General features: G+C 44.5%; 1 protein-coding gene across 1 annotated transcript in view; it reads left to right on the forward strand.

Moving 5' to 3' along the window:
- ITPKB (inositol-trisphosphate 3-kinase B) overlaps positions 1-5,636 on the forward strand; it is a 139,541-nt gene extending 133,905 nt beyond the window's left edge. The window contains exon 8 of the mRNA XM_061625022.1: positions 1,591-5,636. Within this exon, the coding sequence (XP_061481006.1) occupies positions 1,591-1,806 (216 nt within the window). The 3' untranslated portion in view covers positions 1,807-5,636. The remainder of the gene's footprint in view (positions 1-1,590) is intronic.
- The last annotated feature ends 13,160 nt before the right edge of the window (positions 5,637-18,796 follow it).

Below are 18,796 nucleotides of genomic sequence, written 5' to 3' on the forward strand. Positions count from 1 at the left end.
AATGGTGTGGGTGGACTGGAGCTTTGACTCCACTGCAGCGCTGATCAGAATAATATACAGAAAGTGTGTGTGTGTGTTATGTGCCTTCAAGTCGATTATGACTTATGCCGATCCTATGAATCAGCGACCTCCAATAGCATCTGTTGTAAACCACCCTGTTCAGATCTTGTAAGTTCAGGCTTGTAAGTTCCTCTTCTTTGGTGTTTGCCATTGGAGTATAGACTTGTATGATGATTATGTTGATAGGTTTCCCGTTAAGTCTCATTGATATCACTTGCTCAGACCTTGCATTATAACTTAACTGCTTTTGCTACATCACTTTTCACTATTAGAGCAACCCTGTTTCTTTTTAATTTCTCATTTCCTGCATAAAATATTTTGTAGTTGCCTGATTGAAAGTGTCCCATTCCCGTCCATTTTAATTCACTCACGCCAAGTATCATAATGTTGATGCATTCCATTTCTTGCTGGACAATTTCTAACTTTCCCTGGTTCATGATTCTCATGTTCACTGTTCCTATTGTGTACATCATACAACTCTGGACTCTCTTTTTGCATCTGTGCGCATCAGTCTCTGGGCTTCCTTTCGTCTTTGACCCAGCTGCGTCATTAGTCACAGTGCTATTCATACCTGTTCGTTGTTCTTCCCCAGTAGCTCGCTGAGTGCCATCTGACCTGGGGATCTCATCTTCCAGCACGATCTCATGTTGCATTTTGGATACTCTGTTCATAGGGTTTTCATGGTAAGAGGTATTCAGAGGTGGTTTACCACTGCCTTCCTCTGGATGCATCTTAGTCTGTTGTATCAGCTTTGACCATTCCGCCTTGGGTGACCCTGCTAGGAGTCTAGCCTCCTGATCGAATTGCTCTCAGCTTGTTCAACACTCTCAAACCCCCTCACCACGTTAAGGTGTGCATCCTAGAGGGGGAATACACAGAATAATACCTAATAATAGGTAGAATGTTCCCATTGCAAATAGCATGTGCAGAAGCCCACATTCTGATCAGGGCTGCTGTGGGATCGAAGAGTGGAACCCCATTCCCTCCAACGCTGTGGTCCCAATCTGGCTGTTTGTTGGATCTGTCAAACTACATGATAAAAAGTCTTGTGTCTAATTTGGTCCTGATGGTCTGAATAAGTGTGAAAACTGATCAAGACACATACTCATCTGAGGATCGGGACAGAGGGAGACTTTTCAGTGCATGCTCCACATTTGAGGAGCTTCTTATCCCTGGAGATTCAGGGCATGAGTTTCAATATTAGGCTGGCTCTTGGTAGCCAGAATTTTGTTTAACTTGCTTTAACTATGGTTTTGCATTGAGTTTTTAACTGGTTGTGAGACTTGGGAGTGGGAACATACACAATGATTACTTTTAATTAATTGGCAGTGTTTCTGTTCTTCTCATGTTGCAAGTTTTAACATTTCTCTGACCTTCAGAGCTAGAAGCCTTGCTTTCATGTAACCAAAGAGTGCTATGGATGCTGCCAGCACAAAACCTTTACGTTGCCAACTCCTGTCCTTAGACAGTCTCAGATCACATGCTCTTAAATCCAGCTGTGTGATAATCACTTTTATCTTCCTGTTGCAGGTGATTGGGAGTTCCCTCCTCTTCATCCATGACAAAAGAGAACAGGCCAAAGTCTGGATGATTGATTTTGGGAAAACCACACCGCTTCCAGAGGGACAAGTCCTCCAGCACAATGTGCCCTGGATAGAAGGGAACCGAGAGGATGGCTACCTCTGGGGGCTGGATAACCTCATTGAGATCCTAACTGAGTTGTCTCAGAGTGAAGACCTGCATTAAAGCCTCATGTCCACCTCTGCCACTATCCCAGAACTCAGCCTCTCAAACTGACTTTCTGAACTGCACTACAAGACACTTTCTGCCCTCCCTCTCCTGTCCAGTTCTGAAATTTAGATCCTCCTTTTATTTAAGATGTAAATATGCAGTTATGTGCCAGAACAAATACAGAACATGAAGCTTAATTTGGGCAATGGAAGCAGATAGCAATTTTGGCTTTTTAGGCTTTAGAGGTTAGGGAGCGCATTTCATTAGTGTTTCTGGTTCTTATGCCATCCATGTTTAACCAGTAAAAATGTATACAGTACCCATACACCTCAGCTGAATGAAGACAGTGCCCTAGTCTTGCTTAAATTAGAACTAGCCAATAGTTCCAGAGTGAAGGATGGCTTCATTTGTAGTTATCTGCTGCCCTCTTGTGTCCAAAGTTGGTATATTATTTGGGCCACTAATGTTCAACAGATGTACACAGGGCATTTTGTGGAGATTATACATGCTCTTTCCTCCTGGGAAGCTCCCACACAAAATAAGACTTTGGAATCCAGAACTTAATGAGAAAGTCTCTGGAGAAAGATAACTGGTATTCTTGAACAGCAGCAATTTAATATTTACTAACCTCACTGTAGTTATCTGGATATAAGAGCTTAGAGGAATAACTTAATTGCGGGTGTACCATTCCATATATTCAAGCAATTTCTTGTCAGCTTATAACCACTGTGCAATCACCGAGTGGCTGTATGGATTGCAGAGCTCTGCTTCTGTGGATTGCATTTCATGGTGCATCCCTTTATCTGCTGAGGTTGGGTTTGGACTGCTGGGGGAAATGTTCTAATTCCTTGCTCGAAATTAGGGGTTGATGAACCTGTGACCTTCCAGAAATTCCTGGACTGCAACCCCCTTTATCCCTGAGCATTGGCTGTTCTGGCTGGGGCTGATGGGAGTTGGAGTCCAACAACATCTGGACTTCAAAGGTTCCCCACTCTTGCCTAGACTTTAGTTGTCTTGGAGGGAGCTAGCAGCATACCAGATGGGAATGGGAAGGGCTGTAGCAGCCGTTGTTCAGGTTTCTCTGTGTTAGCACTGCAGGCCATTTTAAATCAGCAAGCAATTTCTCAGGTGTGCTCTCACAAAACATTCCAGTTCTCACATCTCAAAGAGTGGCATTAACTAGGCTAAAGAAAGAGTTTTGGCAAGCAGAATTTTAGAATGGTGAGCTACATAACTTTCATCCATCTGCAAGAAATGTGGAAACGAAAGGGGATCTAATCTAATTTGGTTGAACATGACTGATTAAGGCATCAGTCCCCAAAATCTGACTCTCTAATGTCTGGATTGTTTTCCAAGTGGGCAGTATCTAAAGTTTTGCCACTTTCAGTCTTCATCTACTTCTCTATTTTACGGTGGGGACTTATTTTATAACTTCCTGGAACATTTGAACTAGGCAGGCTGCTTGCATCAGGACCAGTTTGCTTAGAAGGTCAGCAATTGATAGAACTGTAGGGAGGAGAAAACTATTAGTGTATTTGATTTTTCTCTAGGAATTAATGAGTGCTGCAGAAACCTTGGAAAGGGGGACTGTGTGGAGTTGAGGTCACAGATCCTCTGGAGCTGTTTCCTAGCTGGCTTCAATACTGACAAATCCTTAAACTTTTCCATGTTCATGATGCATCACAGATTCCTCTAAAGCCCATTGCTACTACTCTTCCCAATAGTACTGCTGTAACTGTGCTTGCCCTTGCAATGGGCTGGCTGCAGTTTCTTTTCTTTGGTAGGTTCTAGCCTTGCAACAAGTGTATGTGTTTAGGAGGGTGGGAAGATGCCCCTTGGCCCCTGGCCAGCATACAGCCCCTGTGCAAACCTTTCACAAGGACTCAAACGCCTTTGGGGAGATCCTTCATATCTCACTAGGCACATGTCTGTCATTCTTCACTGCTGTTGTAAATAGTTGCTCTGCTCAGCTGCTTTTCCCCTTCAGGCTTCCTTTGCTGTTGAATAATAGCCTACGTGGAAGTGCCTTATGGACTAGTTTCTGTTCCATTAGTGTCATGGAAAAGTGTTTTGGTTGGTTTTTTAAGTTATATTTATTGCAATTCCTTTTTTTAGTTGCCTAGAACACTAAGTCTTAATGCATGGTATCTTTTAAATAATAATGTTTAAACCATATTTTTCCACATTTGTGGAGGGGGGGAGTCCTTGAAGCAGCATACGTTTATACCATTTTTAAACTTGTATTTAGCTTTTAAATTGCTTCTATTGTATACATTTTTATTTTTTTAAGCCTGTTTGTTTGTAAAACAAGATCCCTTGCTTTGTGGCTTTAAAAGAAGTGAATTACTTCTCCAGATGTCTGTGAAGGCCTTTCTGGAGACTGGAACTCTTGCTGTGAGGTAGTTCTTCCTACACACATTTCTCCTTGATTAGCCATGACACAAAGAACTTGCAGAGTTATAAAACACCACCTATGCACAGTTGCCTGTAAGTCAAATAGCTCAAAATAAAGGCATACAAATGAATGGTTGGTTTTTGTGAGGCCTAGCCATTGTCCGTTCTCATTCCTTCAGCCGAAGGCTACCTGGGAGCCAGATTTAAATGAAACTGGTGTTTAGCAGGAGATCGGAACCTTAAAGCTTCCTCGAGAAACCAGGACTACAATTTCGGCAATACAAGACAACCAAACCTATAACCTCTAAGAGAGGGGTGGGGAAGCTTCTTCAGCCAGAGGGCCACTTCTCCTTGTAGACAACCTTCTTGGGGGGCATGGGTACATTCCAGTGGTGGGAAGGGCTAGATCCAAAAGTGAGCATGGCAATAGATGTGACTTTTACCTTTGAGCATAGGCTACATTTCAGCTGTGCAAAGAGTCAGAGGGTTCTGCACAAAAACATTCACCTCTCCATCTTCCGTCCAGGCAACCAATAAGCATTATAATAGCTCAAGGACCCATTCCACCCAGGCAAAAGCACTCCAGGAGCAGGTGGAGCAGGGCTAGTGAATGATATAACCTGGGAAGGACCATGGCCGGTGGAGAGACCCAAGGCCCAAATAGGAAGAGAGGCTTGGAGGACCATCTCAGGTCCCCAAGCCTGAAGTTCCTCACCCCTGCTCTAAGATGTTGTAAGTCCAACATCTTGACACAGACAAGCCATCTTTTATCCAATTCAACACTAAATACAAAACTTAATATGTTTAGGTTTTAATAATATTTAAATAATAACACATCTTGATTTGGAGTAATTTCTGATGCAGCAATACATTATGGAGGAGGAGGCCGCTAAAGAGCAATTGATTTGCACTTTGTGCTTCCTGTATCTCTAATTCTAAAAGGACTAGAGACTTACTTTTTTTAAAAAAGAAAAAGCTGGAAATCCAAACCACCTAATGGGCTAAGTGAGCACTGGACAGCATGGCTAGAATCAGGTAAAACCCAGCTAAACAGATAATATGACAACCCTATTTGTCTGTGTTGTGTTTTTTAACACACATAAAGCCTACATTGCAAACTATCCTCACTGGAATAAATATTGTGCCAGAATCCACATGGGACTTATACATGGGACAGTTTCTGCCTTTTTGTTCCGGGACTGAAACGGCAGCAGTTGCTCTTCCCCAATTGTTTCTGTGCCTCTCTTGTTTCTGTGGCCTGGGCCTGAACCAGAAGATCTAAACAGGAGGCAGGTGTGTCTGCTAATGCTCCTGCAGCCATGCACGCTCCTGTAACACAATGCAATACTAGAGTATCAGAGGCCACATTTGGTTCCTCCATCGCAAGTGGGGAAGTACCTTGTGAATGCGTCTGATCACCACATCAGAATGAGAGGGGAGGCGGTGCAGCTGCTGGCCCAAAAAAGCAAAAATGTGTGGGAGTGGTGATCTTGCTAGAGGATTCCCAGGAGCCAAAGCAATTCCTTCATCCACAGCTAAGAGGAACCATGCACCCTAAGTATGGAGGCTGCAATTATCAGCAGGAACAAATTAAATGGGGAACCTAAAATTAAAGTGCTGACCTAAGAAAATAGTTTAATTTCTAAAATCAGAGGTGCAAGTGTGTCATCCTCAGGCCTATTGCATTTTGCAGTGAAATATGAAAGGTCCGAGCAGGTGTTTGATTTGCCACTTGAAATTACTTGGTCAGGAAGCTGGAGGGTAGGCATACAACTATGTAGGCAAGGAACGAAAGAAGCTGCCTGGCTCCTGCTATCTTGCCCAGAGCACTCACTGCTCAGGTATTCATTGCACTGCATAAGAGTAAAGACACACATACCGTTGCGCCAATTCCAGTGCATCTCCACCTCACTTTTCTGTAAACAAGGGCACACAATGCTAGTCAAACCCCACCCCTTTTTACTCCAAAACCTGGTGGGAGCAGCTCAAGTGCGTGCGTTTTTTTAAAATTCAGCTTCAAACAGATTTTGCAACTGATCAACAGTTCAACCTGTTGCCCCTCCAGACGTGGCTTTGCTGTAGGCGACTCGCGTGCACACAGCCTAACAGCAGGAGGAACTATGCATTTGGATCGGCCTTTGAAGGCAAGCTTATCAATGAATGTCCATCACTTGTGGCTGCTCGCACGTGCATCTGTATACAGTTGTGCATGTGGATAATAGTCTTCATTAAAAAACATTGTGTGTGTGTGTGGGGGGGCAATATCAAAGTTCTGTCTATGGTGCTGAGCTGTCACTGCTATATCTGCTTTGCCAGGTCATGGCTGAATGTTGCAGTCACCAACAGACCAACGTGCCTGTGTGAACCAGGCCTTGACAACTGCATAACCTAGGTGGAGTTTTTCCTCTCCGTCACCTCCCATATTTCATGCACAAAGCAGGCAGTTTGCTCATTCAGATCAGAGTCACTGACTGACAGTTGGTGATGTAAGGGCATGTGTGAAGGAGTTCTTGCTGAAAGGCCTTTGGAAATGACTGGGAAAGGTGAAAGTGGGGTTTAAACTTTCTAAGGTATAGTGCAAGGGAGGGTTGTCAGTAAACGCATCAAACATCTACCAAAAGGAAGTTTCCTGGGAGTAAGTCCCATTGAACTCACGGTGATCTCTATCTCAGGAGACATGCATAGGGTTGTCAGTAAACGCATCAAACATCTGCCAAAAGGCAGTGGAGGCGGTGGGGGAGAGTTTTCTCTGCTGCCCAGGAAATGTAGTATTTCTTTTATAAATTTTTATATAGCTACCTTGAGCCTTTGGCAACAAGGTGAGATATTAAGAGTAAAACTAAAAACAAACAAAAAAATAAAATGTGTTAGATCCAACCCTTTACCTACAGCTATAGAGCTATCTCAACATTCTAACTATGACAGGAAGAGACCAGGCAGTATATATGGTGCCTTTTAAAGTGCCTGCCCTGTAATGTTGTGGCTCTGTGGTGTTAGTTGATGCCTGGTGGAGCTCACTGTTGCCAAGAGATAGGAGCTTGCTTGATACTATGCTTATTTTGTATTCCACCTCTCTCTCTCTCTCTCTCTCAGAAACGTAGAATGAAAACTGAAGTGAAATTTATCTGACATGGCAGATCTTACTTCTATACCACACAAACCACACTTTTCTGTGAGGACTGAGGCAGACCCACAAAGAGGCCTCCAAAGATTTGGAATACAGTAACCATTTTGGCCAATCTTGGGAAATGATTTCTGAATATTTCATGTCATATGTATATGCAGGGTTTTTGTTGTTGTTAATTTTGCCCTTGCACTGTGCAAGCTTAGAAATGGATGTTTTGTGCAAAATTCACTTCAGAAAAATCTTTAGGGGGAACCCTAAGTAGGGGAACCCCCAAAATAGCCCAATGAGACTGCTGAACTGGGTGTGTGGGAGTGGGGGAGAGAGAATGGCATGAAATAGTTAGAATCCTCCACAGCAACACTCTAAGCTGCAACATTTTATTATCACAAATTTTGTTATCACTAGTTATCACAAATGCTTTCTGAAGCAACAGCATGTTAACTTGCCCTCTGATGTAATTTCAGTAGTGAGGGGCAGGGCCAATCAGGGGTGGGCAGGCAGAAGGGCCACATGGCCTGGGCCTCAAGCTCAAAGGGGACCTTGATTTTAGACACTTGTTACTTTTTTGATACTTTTTTGCAACTTGTTTTATGCACATCAGATTATTTTGTTTATTTATTAGATTTATGTCCCACCCTTCCTCCCACTAGGAGCCCTGACTCTTTCTCAGCTTAAATCTGCAAACTGAAGCAAATAAGGGATGTGAATTGGAAAGACACTTTTAAGACAGATTACTGACACAGAGTACTTTGTTTGCATGTGTTGTCATTTTTAATTTTCATTACGGCTAGGGTCCTCAAAAGCTGGAAGTGGCATGCTGAGGGGAACAAGGGATCTGTGAGAGGGAGGGAGATGGGGGGGGGGAGAAACAATAACAAGCAATCCCAGTTAGCTACTTCACACTGTGTTGTATCACAACAGAGCCTCAAGACGTTCCCAAGTGAGCATTTGATATAAACTTATCATCAATCCATAATCACAAGCTGTTTGAGAACTCTGACTTTTTTTAAAAAAAGTTCCACAAGCCCAGGAAGGGAATGAAAGAACTTGCGTCACACCACAAGTGACTTATGTCACCTTTTGAGGCAACAGAAAAGGCTGGTTTTCCAGAAACCTTTCAAAACTCATCCACATCCCTGTTGAAGCTGATCTGAACAGCAGCTATTCGCAGCAGATGACAGCATTCTCTATGAAGCTTCCCGACCCCAAAAAATAAACAAGTAAGAAAATACATCTGCCTCTCAAATCACTAGATTATGTTCCCCAGGCATGGAATAGTGAGTCACATTATGAGGTTTAAAAAGACATTATGCAAGTTTGCCTTTTATAAACAGCTGCACAATTTGAACATGGCTTAGCTCCTTAAATACCGCTGAAGCGAAGAGACCATTATGCATTTGGAGTAGGCTTTCTCCATCCCCTGCAATGGAAGGGATAGCTCAACACAGGTGGCCCAGTTCAGATACATGAAACTGCCCCCTCCAGTGAAGTCCATGGGGCAAAGTTATGCGTACGTTTGCTAGGTGAGCGTCGTGGAGCGTCCGCGCTGCCAGCAAATCACTGGATCAGAGTTATAACTTGGCATTTGACCACCTGCGAGTCGCTTGCGCAGTGGCGTGGGGAATGTTACGCAAAGTAAATCTTCAGCTGCGCTCTGGGTCAGGAATGGCATGTGTTTTAAATTGTTTTTATGTTTTCAATTTTAAAATTGTGTTTTAAATTGTTTTTAAAATATGTGTTTTAAATTGTATATTTGTTTTAATGTTTTTGATTACTGTAAACAGCCCAGAGAGCTTTGGCTATGGGGTGGTATACAAGTGCAATCAATCAATCAATCAATCAATCAATCAATTAGCTGGGCTGCTCATCTCTCCAACACAGGCTTCAGAAAGCCTGCTCAACACCTACTCCTGGCTTTGCACCCATAAATATTTCTCCCTGTCATAGATAATGCTTCTTCCAGCAAGGGGAACCTGAGGTCCAGGAGTCAAAGGCAGTCCTCCAGGCCTCACTGTCTGGCCCTTGAAAGGCTCCCCAGGCCCCACCCCTCACTGGCTTATCCTTTGCACCTTCTGCATTTTTGCCTGGCTAGCAAATGTCCTTAAACCCTGTTAATGTTTCTTGCTTGTCTGGATGGAGGATATAGAGGGTGCATGGGTGGGTGTGCCCTGGCCACGACTGGCGTGTGCCCAGAAGGCCCCTGGACTGAAAAGGATTTCTCAACCTGTTTTTGTCCTAAAATTCCTGTTTCCTTCTGTATCCCAACATTTTTGTGGCTTTTTTCCTAACAAAAAAGGACCCTTAATATTCAAAGGGCCTTCACTTTCAGAGTTTGGTATCAGAACCTACGAGGCTAATTGTTACAACTGTTTTTTCACAATACAATTTTTCACAGCACATTTATCATTTTGAACAGAGGATCATTTCACACATTATGTGGCAAGAAACCAAGGGTATGCACAACAAATCCTGGATCTCTGACAAGTGTATGATGCATAGTTCCAAACGTGTCTGCCACATGCACACATTGCATTTTTAGTTGTACCTGAGAGAGAAAGAGAGAAAGAGAGAAAGAGGGTGAGAGAGATGTGCAACTATATAATGTGTGAAGTAGCTCAGGTTGAACTTGCATTAATAGAAAGGCATGATCACTTGAAGCTGGAGATGTAGTCGGCCTACTCTAAGAGAAGCAAATAAAGAGAGTGCACAAGTGAGCTCAAGATGCCCCTAATCTAATCTCATTCTAGGCAGAATCCTGGGGAACCAAATAATGTCTGAACAGGCCTTGGAAAGCATCACCTTTTCCTAGCCTCATTAATCTGGAGCATCATCTATCCCACAGAAGGCCACAAAGGTGTCATATGTCTGTTTCTCTAAATCCACTTGTTTCTCCCTCTGCCTCCGACAGTTATGGTTAATAATTACATGTATTATTTTATAATCATGTATTATATTTCTTACCTCCCTTTCACCAGATGATGCCAGGATGGATTACAGCATGTAAAAATACAATAAAATGGAAAAAATAAACCGAAACAACCCCCACCCATAACCCCATAAAAAATACTTTGATACAACGCATTACAGGGAGGACACCAAAACAAATTCTTCCATTTTCAAAGGGTTAGGTAAAGAAGTGCATCTTTAGCCATAGATAGCAGCTGTAAAGAGATGGTGCCAGATGCACCTCTGTGGAGAGGGAATTCCACATTCTTGGGGGCCATCCCTGAGAAGACCCTCACAAACTACTGCAACCCAAACCTCTGAGAGTGGTGGAGACCTGAACGTAGCCTCTTCCACTGGTCTATAAGGAAGGAGGTGCTCTTTCAAAGATTTGGGGCCCAAGTAATTTTATAACTCAGCTTTTCTCCAAGAGGCTCAAGGTGGTTTGTGTATACACAGTTCTCTCACATTGTGTTCTCCTCAGAAAAACCCTGTGAGGAAGGTTAGGGTGAGGGAGGGTGAGTGCCCCAAGGTCAACCAGTGAGCTTCATTCATTCTATTTATATCCCACCTTTCTCCCAGATTTGAAACCCAGATTTCCCCAGTCCTAGTCCAACACAACTACACCTCAGATATATTGTGCTGTTTGATTTTTGGGAAAGTTTTTCCAAGTCTCCTGCAGTCCAGCACACTTCTGCAATCAAGCAGTAGTATCTTAGTGTTCCCTTTCAGAGTTTGGTGTGGGAACCCATAAGGTTTTGTCCTGTTTGCTTATGATGTTTCTATTTTAAGAGTGTCCTTGGTGTGACGTACCCAGAGGTTAAGTCAACTTGACCTGAAATGCTACAAGCACAGCACTACTAAAAGTAGCCCCTAGAAAGCTGAAATGCAAAAGCTGTTGGAAGTGGGGCAAGAGCAACTCCTGCTTGGGTTCTTTTGTTTGTATTCCAGAAGGAAGACAGAGTTAGGGTCCTCCAGCTGGCTCAGCTTGCCTACCTTTACCTGTGCTGTTCTCTGCCTAACTTCCTTCCATTGTAAACAGATATGCTCAGGGAAGCTGACCTGCCCCTCCTTCCTGTGTCATCTTCTTCAACTGTCCGAGGAGGGAGAAGATATCATTGTCTTTGATTTCTCTCCTGAGCAATGAGGGCAATACCCACATCTGGGCATTGTGCCTCCAACTTAGGTAGTTAGTTGGAACTAGGTATGCCTTTCTATCTACTATGTATTTCTATAAATAAAGTAGCTTTTCTCATTTTACTAAGTCTTAAGTCTCAGTGATCTAAATGCAGGGTAAAAGCCTGCTACTTAGGTAAATACACACACTGGTACACACGAAGCTCAGATGCTGAGGTTCTCTGCAATGGAAAAGCAGGGTGGGGTAACCTGACTCTTTTGCCACTTTTATGTCAGTATGACAGCATAGACAAGGTTTTGACCTAAATAATTGCCACTCTCCAGATTACAGCTGAAAGTACCTTTGATTTTCCTCTGTCAATCATGATGCAGACACAGGTCACATCCACACTGTACATTGAAAGTGCTCTTGTACTAGGGAACCATAGTTTGTTAAGGGCACTGAGAGTTGTTAGGAGATCCCTTAACAAACAGTTCCCAGAATTCTTTGCAGGGAGAGGAAAGCCATAACTGTTAAAGTGGTATAAGATTGCTGTTATAGGATTGGGAGGTTGATACGGTGATGTCTGTGGATGCCCTACAAACGGGTAATTCTGTGGTCTGTAGAGATGGGGTTCGTAGTAAAGGAATCTGCTGGTTAAGCCAGCTTCTTTGTTAAGTTAATGGGTCTGTCAAGTACCCAATCTACATGTTTAAAAACTTGGTGAGCAGATTGTGTTGCCATAGGAACAAAGGACTGATGATACTCTTCCAAGATGGAGATGGGCTTTTCCACTTCACTTGGCTGGAGACCCCTCATCTTAGGGCCAAGAGGTAGTAGGGCCAAGAGGGTGTGGGGGCTTTCCAGTGTTTTGCACCGCCTGCAGCATGTACGACTATCTGCCTGTTGGACAGAAGTTGTGGGTGTGCTCTCGGTGCAATGAGCTCCTGGCTCTCCGGGAACGACTTCATTTCCTTGAGGCCAAGGTGGCGGACCTGGAAAAGCTGAGAGAGGCAGAGAGGTGTGTGGAGGAGGCCTTCAGGGACGTTATAGCTGTGTCCCACTCCAACGATGATAGCTCTCCTGCTATCATGGACAACGATGGTCTCGGGGAAGGAGAGCATCCAGCTGAGGAAGAGGGAAACGATCCCTTAGAAGGGACCCATTCCTTGGGGGATGAGCAGCTATCCTCTCATGCCGAGGATATATCTCCAGGGGCTGGAGGGATCCTTGTAGTGGGTGATTAGATCATTAGGAACATAGACAGTGGGGTGTGTGATGGGCGTGTAGACCGCAAGGTGTTTTGCCTGCCTGGTGCGAAGGTTGCGGATATCGCCCGTCGTTTAGATAGTTTGGTAGACAGTGCTGGGAAGGAGTCAGTGGTCGTGGTGCACGTTGGCACCAACGACATGGGGAAATGCAGCCGTGAGGTCCTGGAAGCAAAATTTAGGTTGCTAGGTAGGATGCTGAAAGCCAGGACCTCCAAGGTGGCTTTCTCTGAAATGCTACCGGTTCCACGCGCAGGCCCAGCCAGACAGGCCCAGCTTCGCAGTCTCAATGCGTGGATGAGACGATGGTGTCGGGTGGAAGGGTTTGGATTTGTTAGGCACTGGGGAACATTTTGGGACAAGCCGGGCCTGTACAAAAGGGACGGGCTCCACTTGAACCAGAATGGAACCAGACTGCTGGCACTTAAAATTAAAAAGGTGGCAGAGCAGCTTTTAAACTGACTGAGGGGGGAAACCCGACAGGAGCTGAGAAAGCTCCAGTTCGGAATAAACCTCCCCCCTGGGATAAAAACCAAAGAAATGATGAAATTTTAAAAGGGGTAGGCCTAGAAGTAGGCATTGTGAGAGCAGGGGCACAGGATATAAATTCAGAAGAGCAAAATTACCACAGGCCTAACCACAAGTGCCAAAGACACTTGAAGAGAGACACTGCTTACAAGTGCCTGTACGCTAATGCTAGGAGCCTGCGAACCAAGATGGGAGAACTGGAGTGCTTGGTCTTAGAGGAGAGCATTGATATAGTGAGCATAACGGACACCTGGTGGAATGGAGAAAACCAGTGGGATACGGTTATCCCTGGATATAAACTATATCGGAAGGACAGGGAAGGACGTATTGGTGGCGGAGTCGCTCTATACGTGAAAGAAGGCATTGAATCCAGCAAGCTCGAAACCCCAAAAGAGGCAGACTCCTCCACAGAATCGTTGTGGGTGGTGATACCATGCCCCAGGAGGGACTTAATACTGGGAACGATCTATCGTCCCCCTGATCAAAATGCTCAGGGAGACCTGGAGATGAGATATGAAATTGAGGAAGCATCCAAACTAGGAAATGTGGTAGTAATGGGTGACTTCAACTACCCGGACATAGACTGGCTGCATATGTGTTCCAGTCATGACAAAGAAGCAAAGTTTCTAGATATTCTAAATGACTATTCCCTAGACCAGTTGGTCATGGAACCGACCAGAGGGACGGCAACCCTGGACTTAATCCTCAGTGGGGACCGGGACCTGGTGCGAGATGTAAGTGTTGTTGAACTGATTGGGAGCAGTGACCACAGTGCTATTAAATTAAACATACATGTAACTGGCCAATTGCCAAGAAAATCCAACACGGTCACATTTGACTTGAAAAGAGGAAACTTCACAAAAATGAGGGGATTGGTAAAAAGAAAGCTGAAAAACAAAGTCCAGAGGGTCACCTCACTCGAAAATGCTTGGAAGTTGTTTAAAAACACTATATTAGAAGCTCAACTGGAGTGCATACCGCAGACCAGAAAAGGTACCGCCAGGGCCAAGAAGATGCCAGCATGGTTAACGAGCAAAGTCAAGGAAGCTCTTAGAGGCAAAAAGTCTTCCTTCAAAAAATGGAAGTCTTGTCCAAATGAAGAAAATAAAAAAGAACACAAACTCTGGCAAAAGAAATGCAAGAAGACAATAAGGGATGCTAAAAAAGAATTTGAGGAGCACATTGCTAAGAACATAAAAACCAACATCAAAAAATTCTATAAATACATTCAAAGCAGGAGACCATCTAGGGAGACAATTGGACCCTTGGATGATAAGGGAGTCAAAGGTGTCCTAAAGAACGATAAGGAGATTGCAGAGAAGCTAAATGAATTCTTTGCATCTGTCTTCACAGTGGAAGATATAGGGCAGATCCCTGAACCTGAACTAACATTTGCAGGAAGGGATTCTGAGGAACTGAGACAAATAGTGGTAACGAGAGAGGAAGTTCTAAGCTTAATGGACAATATAAAAACTGACAAATCACCGGGTCCGGATGGCATCCACCCGAGAGTTCTCAAAGAACTCAAATGTGAAATTGCTGATCTGCTAACTAAAATATGTAACTTGTCCCTTGGGTCCTCCTCCGTGCCTGAGGACTGGAAAGTGGCAAATGTAACGCCAATCTTCAAAAAGGGATCCAGAGGGGATCCCGGAAATTACAGGCCAGTTAGCTTAACTTCTGTCCCTGGAAAACTGGTAGAAAGTATGATTAAAGCTAGATTAACTAAGCACATAGAAGAACAAGCCTTGCTGAAGCAGAGCCAGCATGGCTTCTGCAAGGAAAGTCCTGTCTCAGTAACCTATTAGAATTCTTTGAGAGTGTCAACAAGCATATAGATAGAGGTGATCCAGTGGACATAGTGTACTTAGACTTTCAAAAAGCGTTTGACAAGGTACCTCACCAAAGGCTTCTGAGGAAGCTTAGCAGTCATGGAATAAGAGGAGAGGTCCTCTTGTGGATAAGAAATTGGTTAAGAAGCAGAAAGCAGAGAGTAGGAATCACGGACAGTTCTCCCAATGGAGGGCTGTAGAAAGTGGAGTCCCTCAAGGATCGGTACTGGGACCTGTACTTTTCAACTTGTTCATTAATGACCTAGAATTAGGAGTGAGCAGTGAAGTGGCCAAGTTTGCTGACGACACTAAATTGTTCAGGGTTGTTAAAACAAAAAGCGATTGCGAAGAGCTCCAAAAAGACCTCTCCAAACTGAGTGAATGGGCAGAAAAATGGCAAATGCAATTCAATATAAACAAGTGTAAAATTATGCATATTGGAGCAAACAATCTGAATTTCACATATACGCTCATGGGGTCTGAACTGGCGGTGACCGACCAGGAGAGAGACCTCAGGGTTGTAGTGGACAGCACGATGAAAATGTCGACCCAGTGTGCGGCAGCTGTGAAAAAGGCAAATTCCATGCTAGCGATAATTAGGAAAGGTATTGAAAATAAAAGAGCCGATATCATAATGCCGTTGTATAAATCTATGGTGCGGCCGCATTTGGAATACTGTGTACAGTTCTGGTCGCCTCATCTCAAAAAGGATATTCTAGAGTTGGAAAAGGTTCAGAAGAGGGCAACCAGAATGATCAAGGGGATGGAGCGACTCCCTTACGAGGAAAGGTTGCAGCATTTGGGGCTTTTTAGTTTAGAGAAAAGGCGGGTCAGAGGAGACATGATAGAAGTGTATAAAATTATGCATGGCATTGAGAAAGTGGATAGAGAAAAGTTCTTCTCCCTCTCTCATAATACTAGAACTCGTGGACATTCAAAGAAGCTGAATGTTGGAAGATTCAGGACAGACAAAAGGAAGTACTTCTTTACTCAGCGCATAGTTAAACTATGGAATTTGCTCCCACAAGATGCAGTAATGGCCACCAGCTTGGACGGCTTTAAAAGAAGATTAGACAAATTCATGGAGGACAGGGCTATCAATGGCTACTAGCCATGATGGCTGTGCTGTGCCACCCTAGTCAGAGGCAGCATGCTTCTGAAAACCAGTTGCCGGAAGCCTCAGGAGGAGAGAGTGTTCTTGCACTCGGGTCCTGCTTGCGGGCTTCCCCCAGGCACCTGGTTGGCCACTGTGAGAACAGGATGCTGGACTAGATGGGCCACTGGCCTGATCCAGCAGGCTCTTCTTATGTTCTTATGTTCTTATGTTCTTAGTCTGTGGTTTCTGAGTTAGTCTGATCTGGGAGCTGGAAAGCCATGAAGAGGCTAGCCCTGCACTCTGTTCTCTCTGTCTGCGCTCTCAAGGCCATGGCTGTGGGGAGCCTTCTTGGCAAGATCTGTTGGGCTGTTAATGCTGAGAACCCTTCCATCTTGTGCTCAGGTCCTATACACGTGTAAATATAATCATATATCACAAAGACACCATAGTCTCTAGTCACCTTCATTCCAAGGAAACCAAACCCCGGGTAAGCCCTGAAACCCCTGAAAGTCTCTCACCACTTGAAGATTGGGGTGTGCACAACAAGAGCATTAAATGTATGGTCTGCTCTTTGTTTATAACAGGAGCAGTGTGGTGTTTAGAGTAGCAGCAAAAAGCGAAAACTTATAATGTACTTTCCTCACTGGTACTGCAAGTGCCCATGTAAGTGCCCTCCTCCCCCTTCTTTGGGCCCGAAGGCCAAGAACATACCTGTTGAAGCCAGGAAAGAGGAAAGCAGAAGCGGCAGCGGAGGTGGTGGTGGAGGAGGAGGAGGAGGAAGACACTCCTCCAGACCTGGTGAGGCACCTCTTCCCACCAGGGATTAGGGATGTGTGAGAAATTTGATTCAGTTTGCATTAAAAAAACCCAGAGCAAATTCACACTTTCCTAAACAACATGAGAACCAAAACAAAGCCAGCCTTCAAAATTCACTTTCCCGAATTTCTACCATCTTGACCAGGGATACTGACTGGGCCTTTTAATCAGAGTGTCATCCACCGTGCTGAGGCTCTTTGAGTGCTTGTCACCTCGGTTTTTCCCTTCTCAGGTCCCAAAGCGCTTGTCCTTTGGGGCCCCAGAAAGGGGAGGCGACAGAGGTGACTCACAAGGTCAGAGCTGAGCTCCATCCTGCTTGGGTAGGACTATGGCCACTGGATGGAAAATGCAAGGAAGCAGTTTTCAGCTAAACATGAGGAGCAACTTCCTGACAGCAATAGCTGTTTGACAATGGACCAGCCTGACTCAGGAGGTTGTGGGCTCTCCTTTGCTGGAGGTTCTCAAGCAGAGGTTGGGCAGTCATCTGTTGGTGAACCTGTAGCTGCGCTCCAGTTCATGTCTTGAGCTGGAAGTTGGGGGCTGGGCTAGATGACAACGAATCCCTTCTGATTCTATGGTTTGATGCTTGCCTCAGTCCTGCTTGCAAGGATTCGAGCAGGAGTGCTTCCCTTTTGCACATTCACCTCCTCAAACTCTGGGGACATCCCTAAGTCTTTTCGAGTTAGAGGCACATCAAAATGTGTCCAGTGTGCAGGGATGGCTGAATATTTCTGGGGGGTTAGGAGAGCTGTGGGTTATTGTTATTGTTTGATGCTGTAATAAGGCAGCCATGTGGAGACAACAGAAAAAAAATAAGAGAAAAATGTCTGCACTCTGCACTGCTTTATGGACCCCCTTGGCAGGGATGCTTAAGTGCTCTTGTAAAACAGTGCAGGAGCTGAAAGGCCACAAATGTTTCAGGGGATGTAAGAAAGAGGATCCAACTATGAGTTAGACTCTTTGCAAGTCCACAATTAGATGATCGATTAGATGATCATCTGCGTGGCCAAAACGGGTCACTTGATGTCACTGTGATAGCAGGTGATTAACAGATGAGTGACTCCACCCATCTGTCAAACTTGGCCTGTGGGGCTGAGGGAGATAAGGATCCAGTCATCTGGAGCTACTTCCCCACCCTTGGTTAGAGATCCCAGCATCAGGAGCAGGGGAGATAGTGATGGTGGCCAGGCCGCCTTGGAGTAGCTCTTGTACATGTATTCCTTGCTGCGATTTATGTATATCAACACAAAGAGATCCAGCAGTCCAAAGACTTTCCCTGAGTCTACAGTAAGTATCTGGCAATGTTTCAAGTCCAGAGGCATGTTTATTTGTTTTCCCAGTTGAAGCTCTGGTGCCATTTGGTCTATTTTTAAACTGCAGCTCTGACAAGACGAGACCTTTTGGGGGAGAAACAAAGGCGCTTTGCAGAAGAGAGAACAGAACAAAAGCGGTGGCTCAAATGTAGTCATTAGGTTATGAAACTGTTTCCCCTACATTTAAGTGCCGACGAAGAGGGTAGCACAATACATGCCAAGATGGCTCTGTCAGGTTGGTAAAACACAAAACTGCTGTAAATTAGGTTTTTCTCTTAGTAATCTACGGTTGTAAGGAATGATACTTAGCAAACGGTGAATTACCACCCTTTGTCTTTAATCTGAATGTGATGCAGGTCCAATTTAGGCGTCATGCTTTCATATCGCTAAACCTTACTCAGGCCCTCCCTCCTCCTCCTCCCCAGTCTATGCTGCACTGAATTTACTGGGTGAACAAATGGCCTAAATCAGCCTTTGTCAACCTGGTGACCTCCAGATGTTTTGGACTGTGACTCCCATTCGTCTCAGCCAACACAGCATCTGGAGGGCACCAGGTTGACAAAAGCTGGCT

The sequence above is a fragment of the Rhineura floridana genome, chromosome 4 (assembly GCF_030035675.1).
Source record: "Rhineura floridana isolate rRhiFlo1 chromosome 4, rRhiFlo1.hap2, whole genome shotgun sequence".
Lineage (NCBI taxonomy): Eukaryota > Metazoa > Chordata > Lepidosauria > Squamata > Rhineuridae > Rhineura > Rhineura floridana.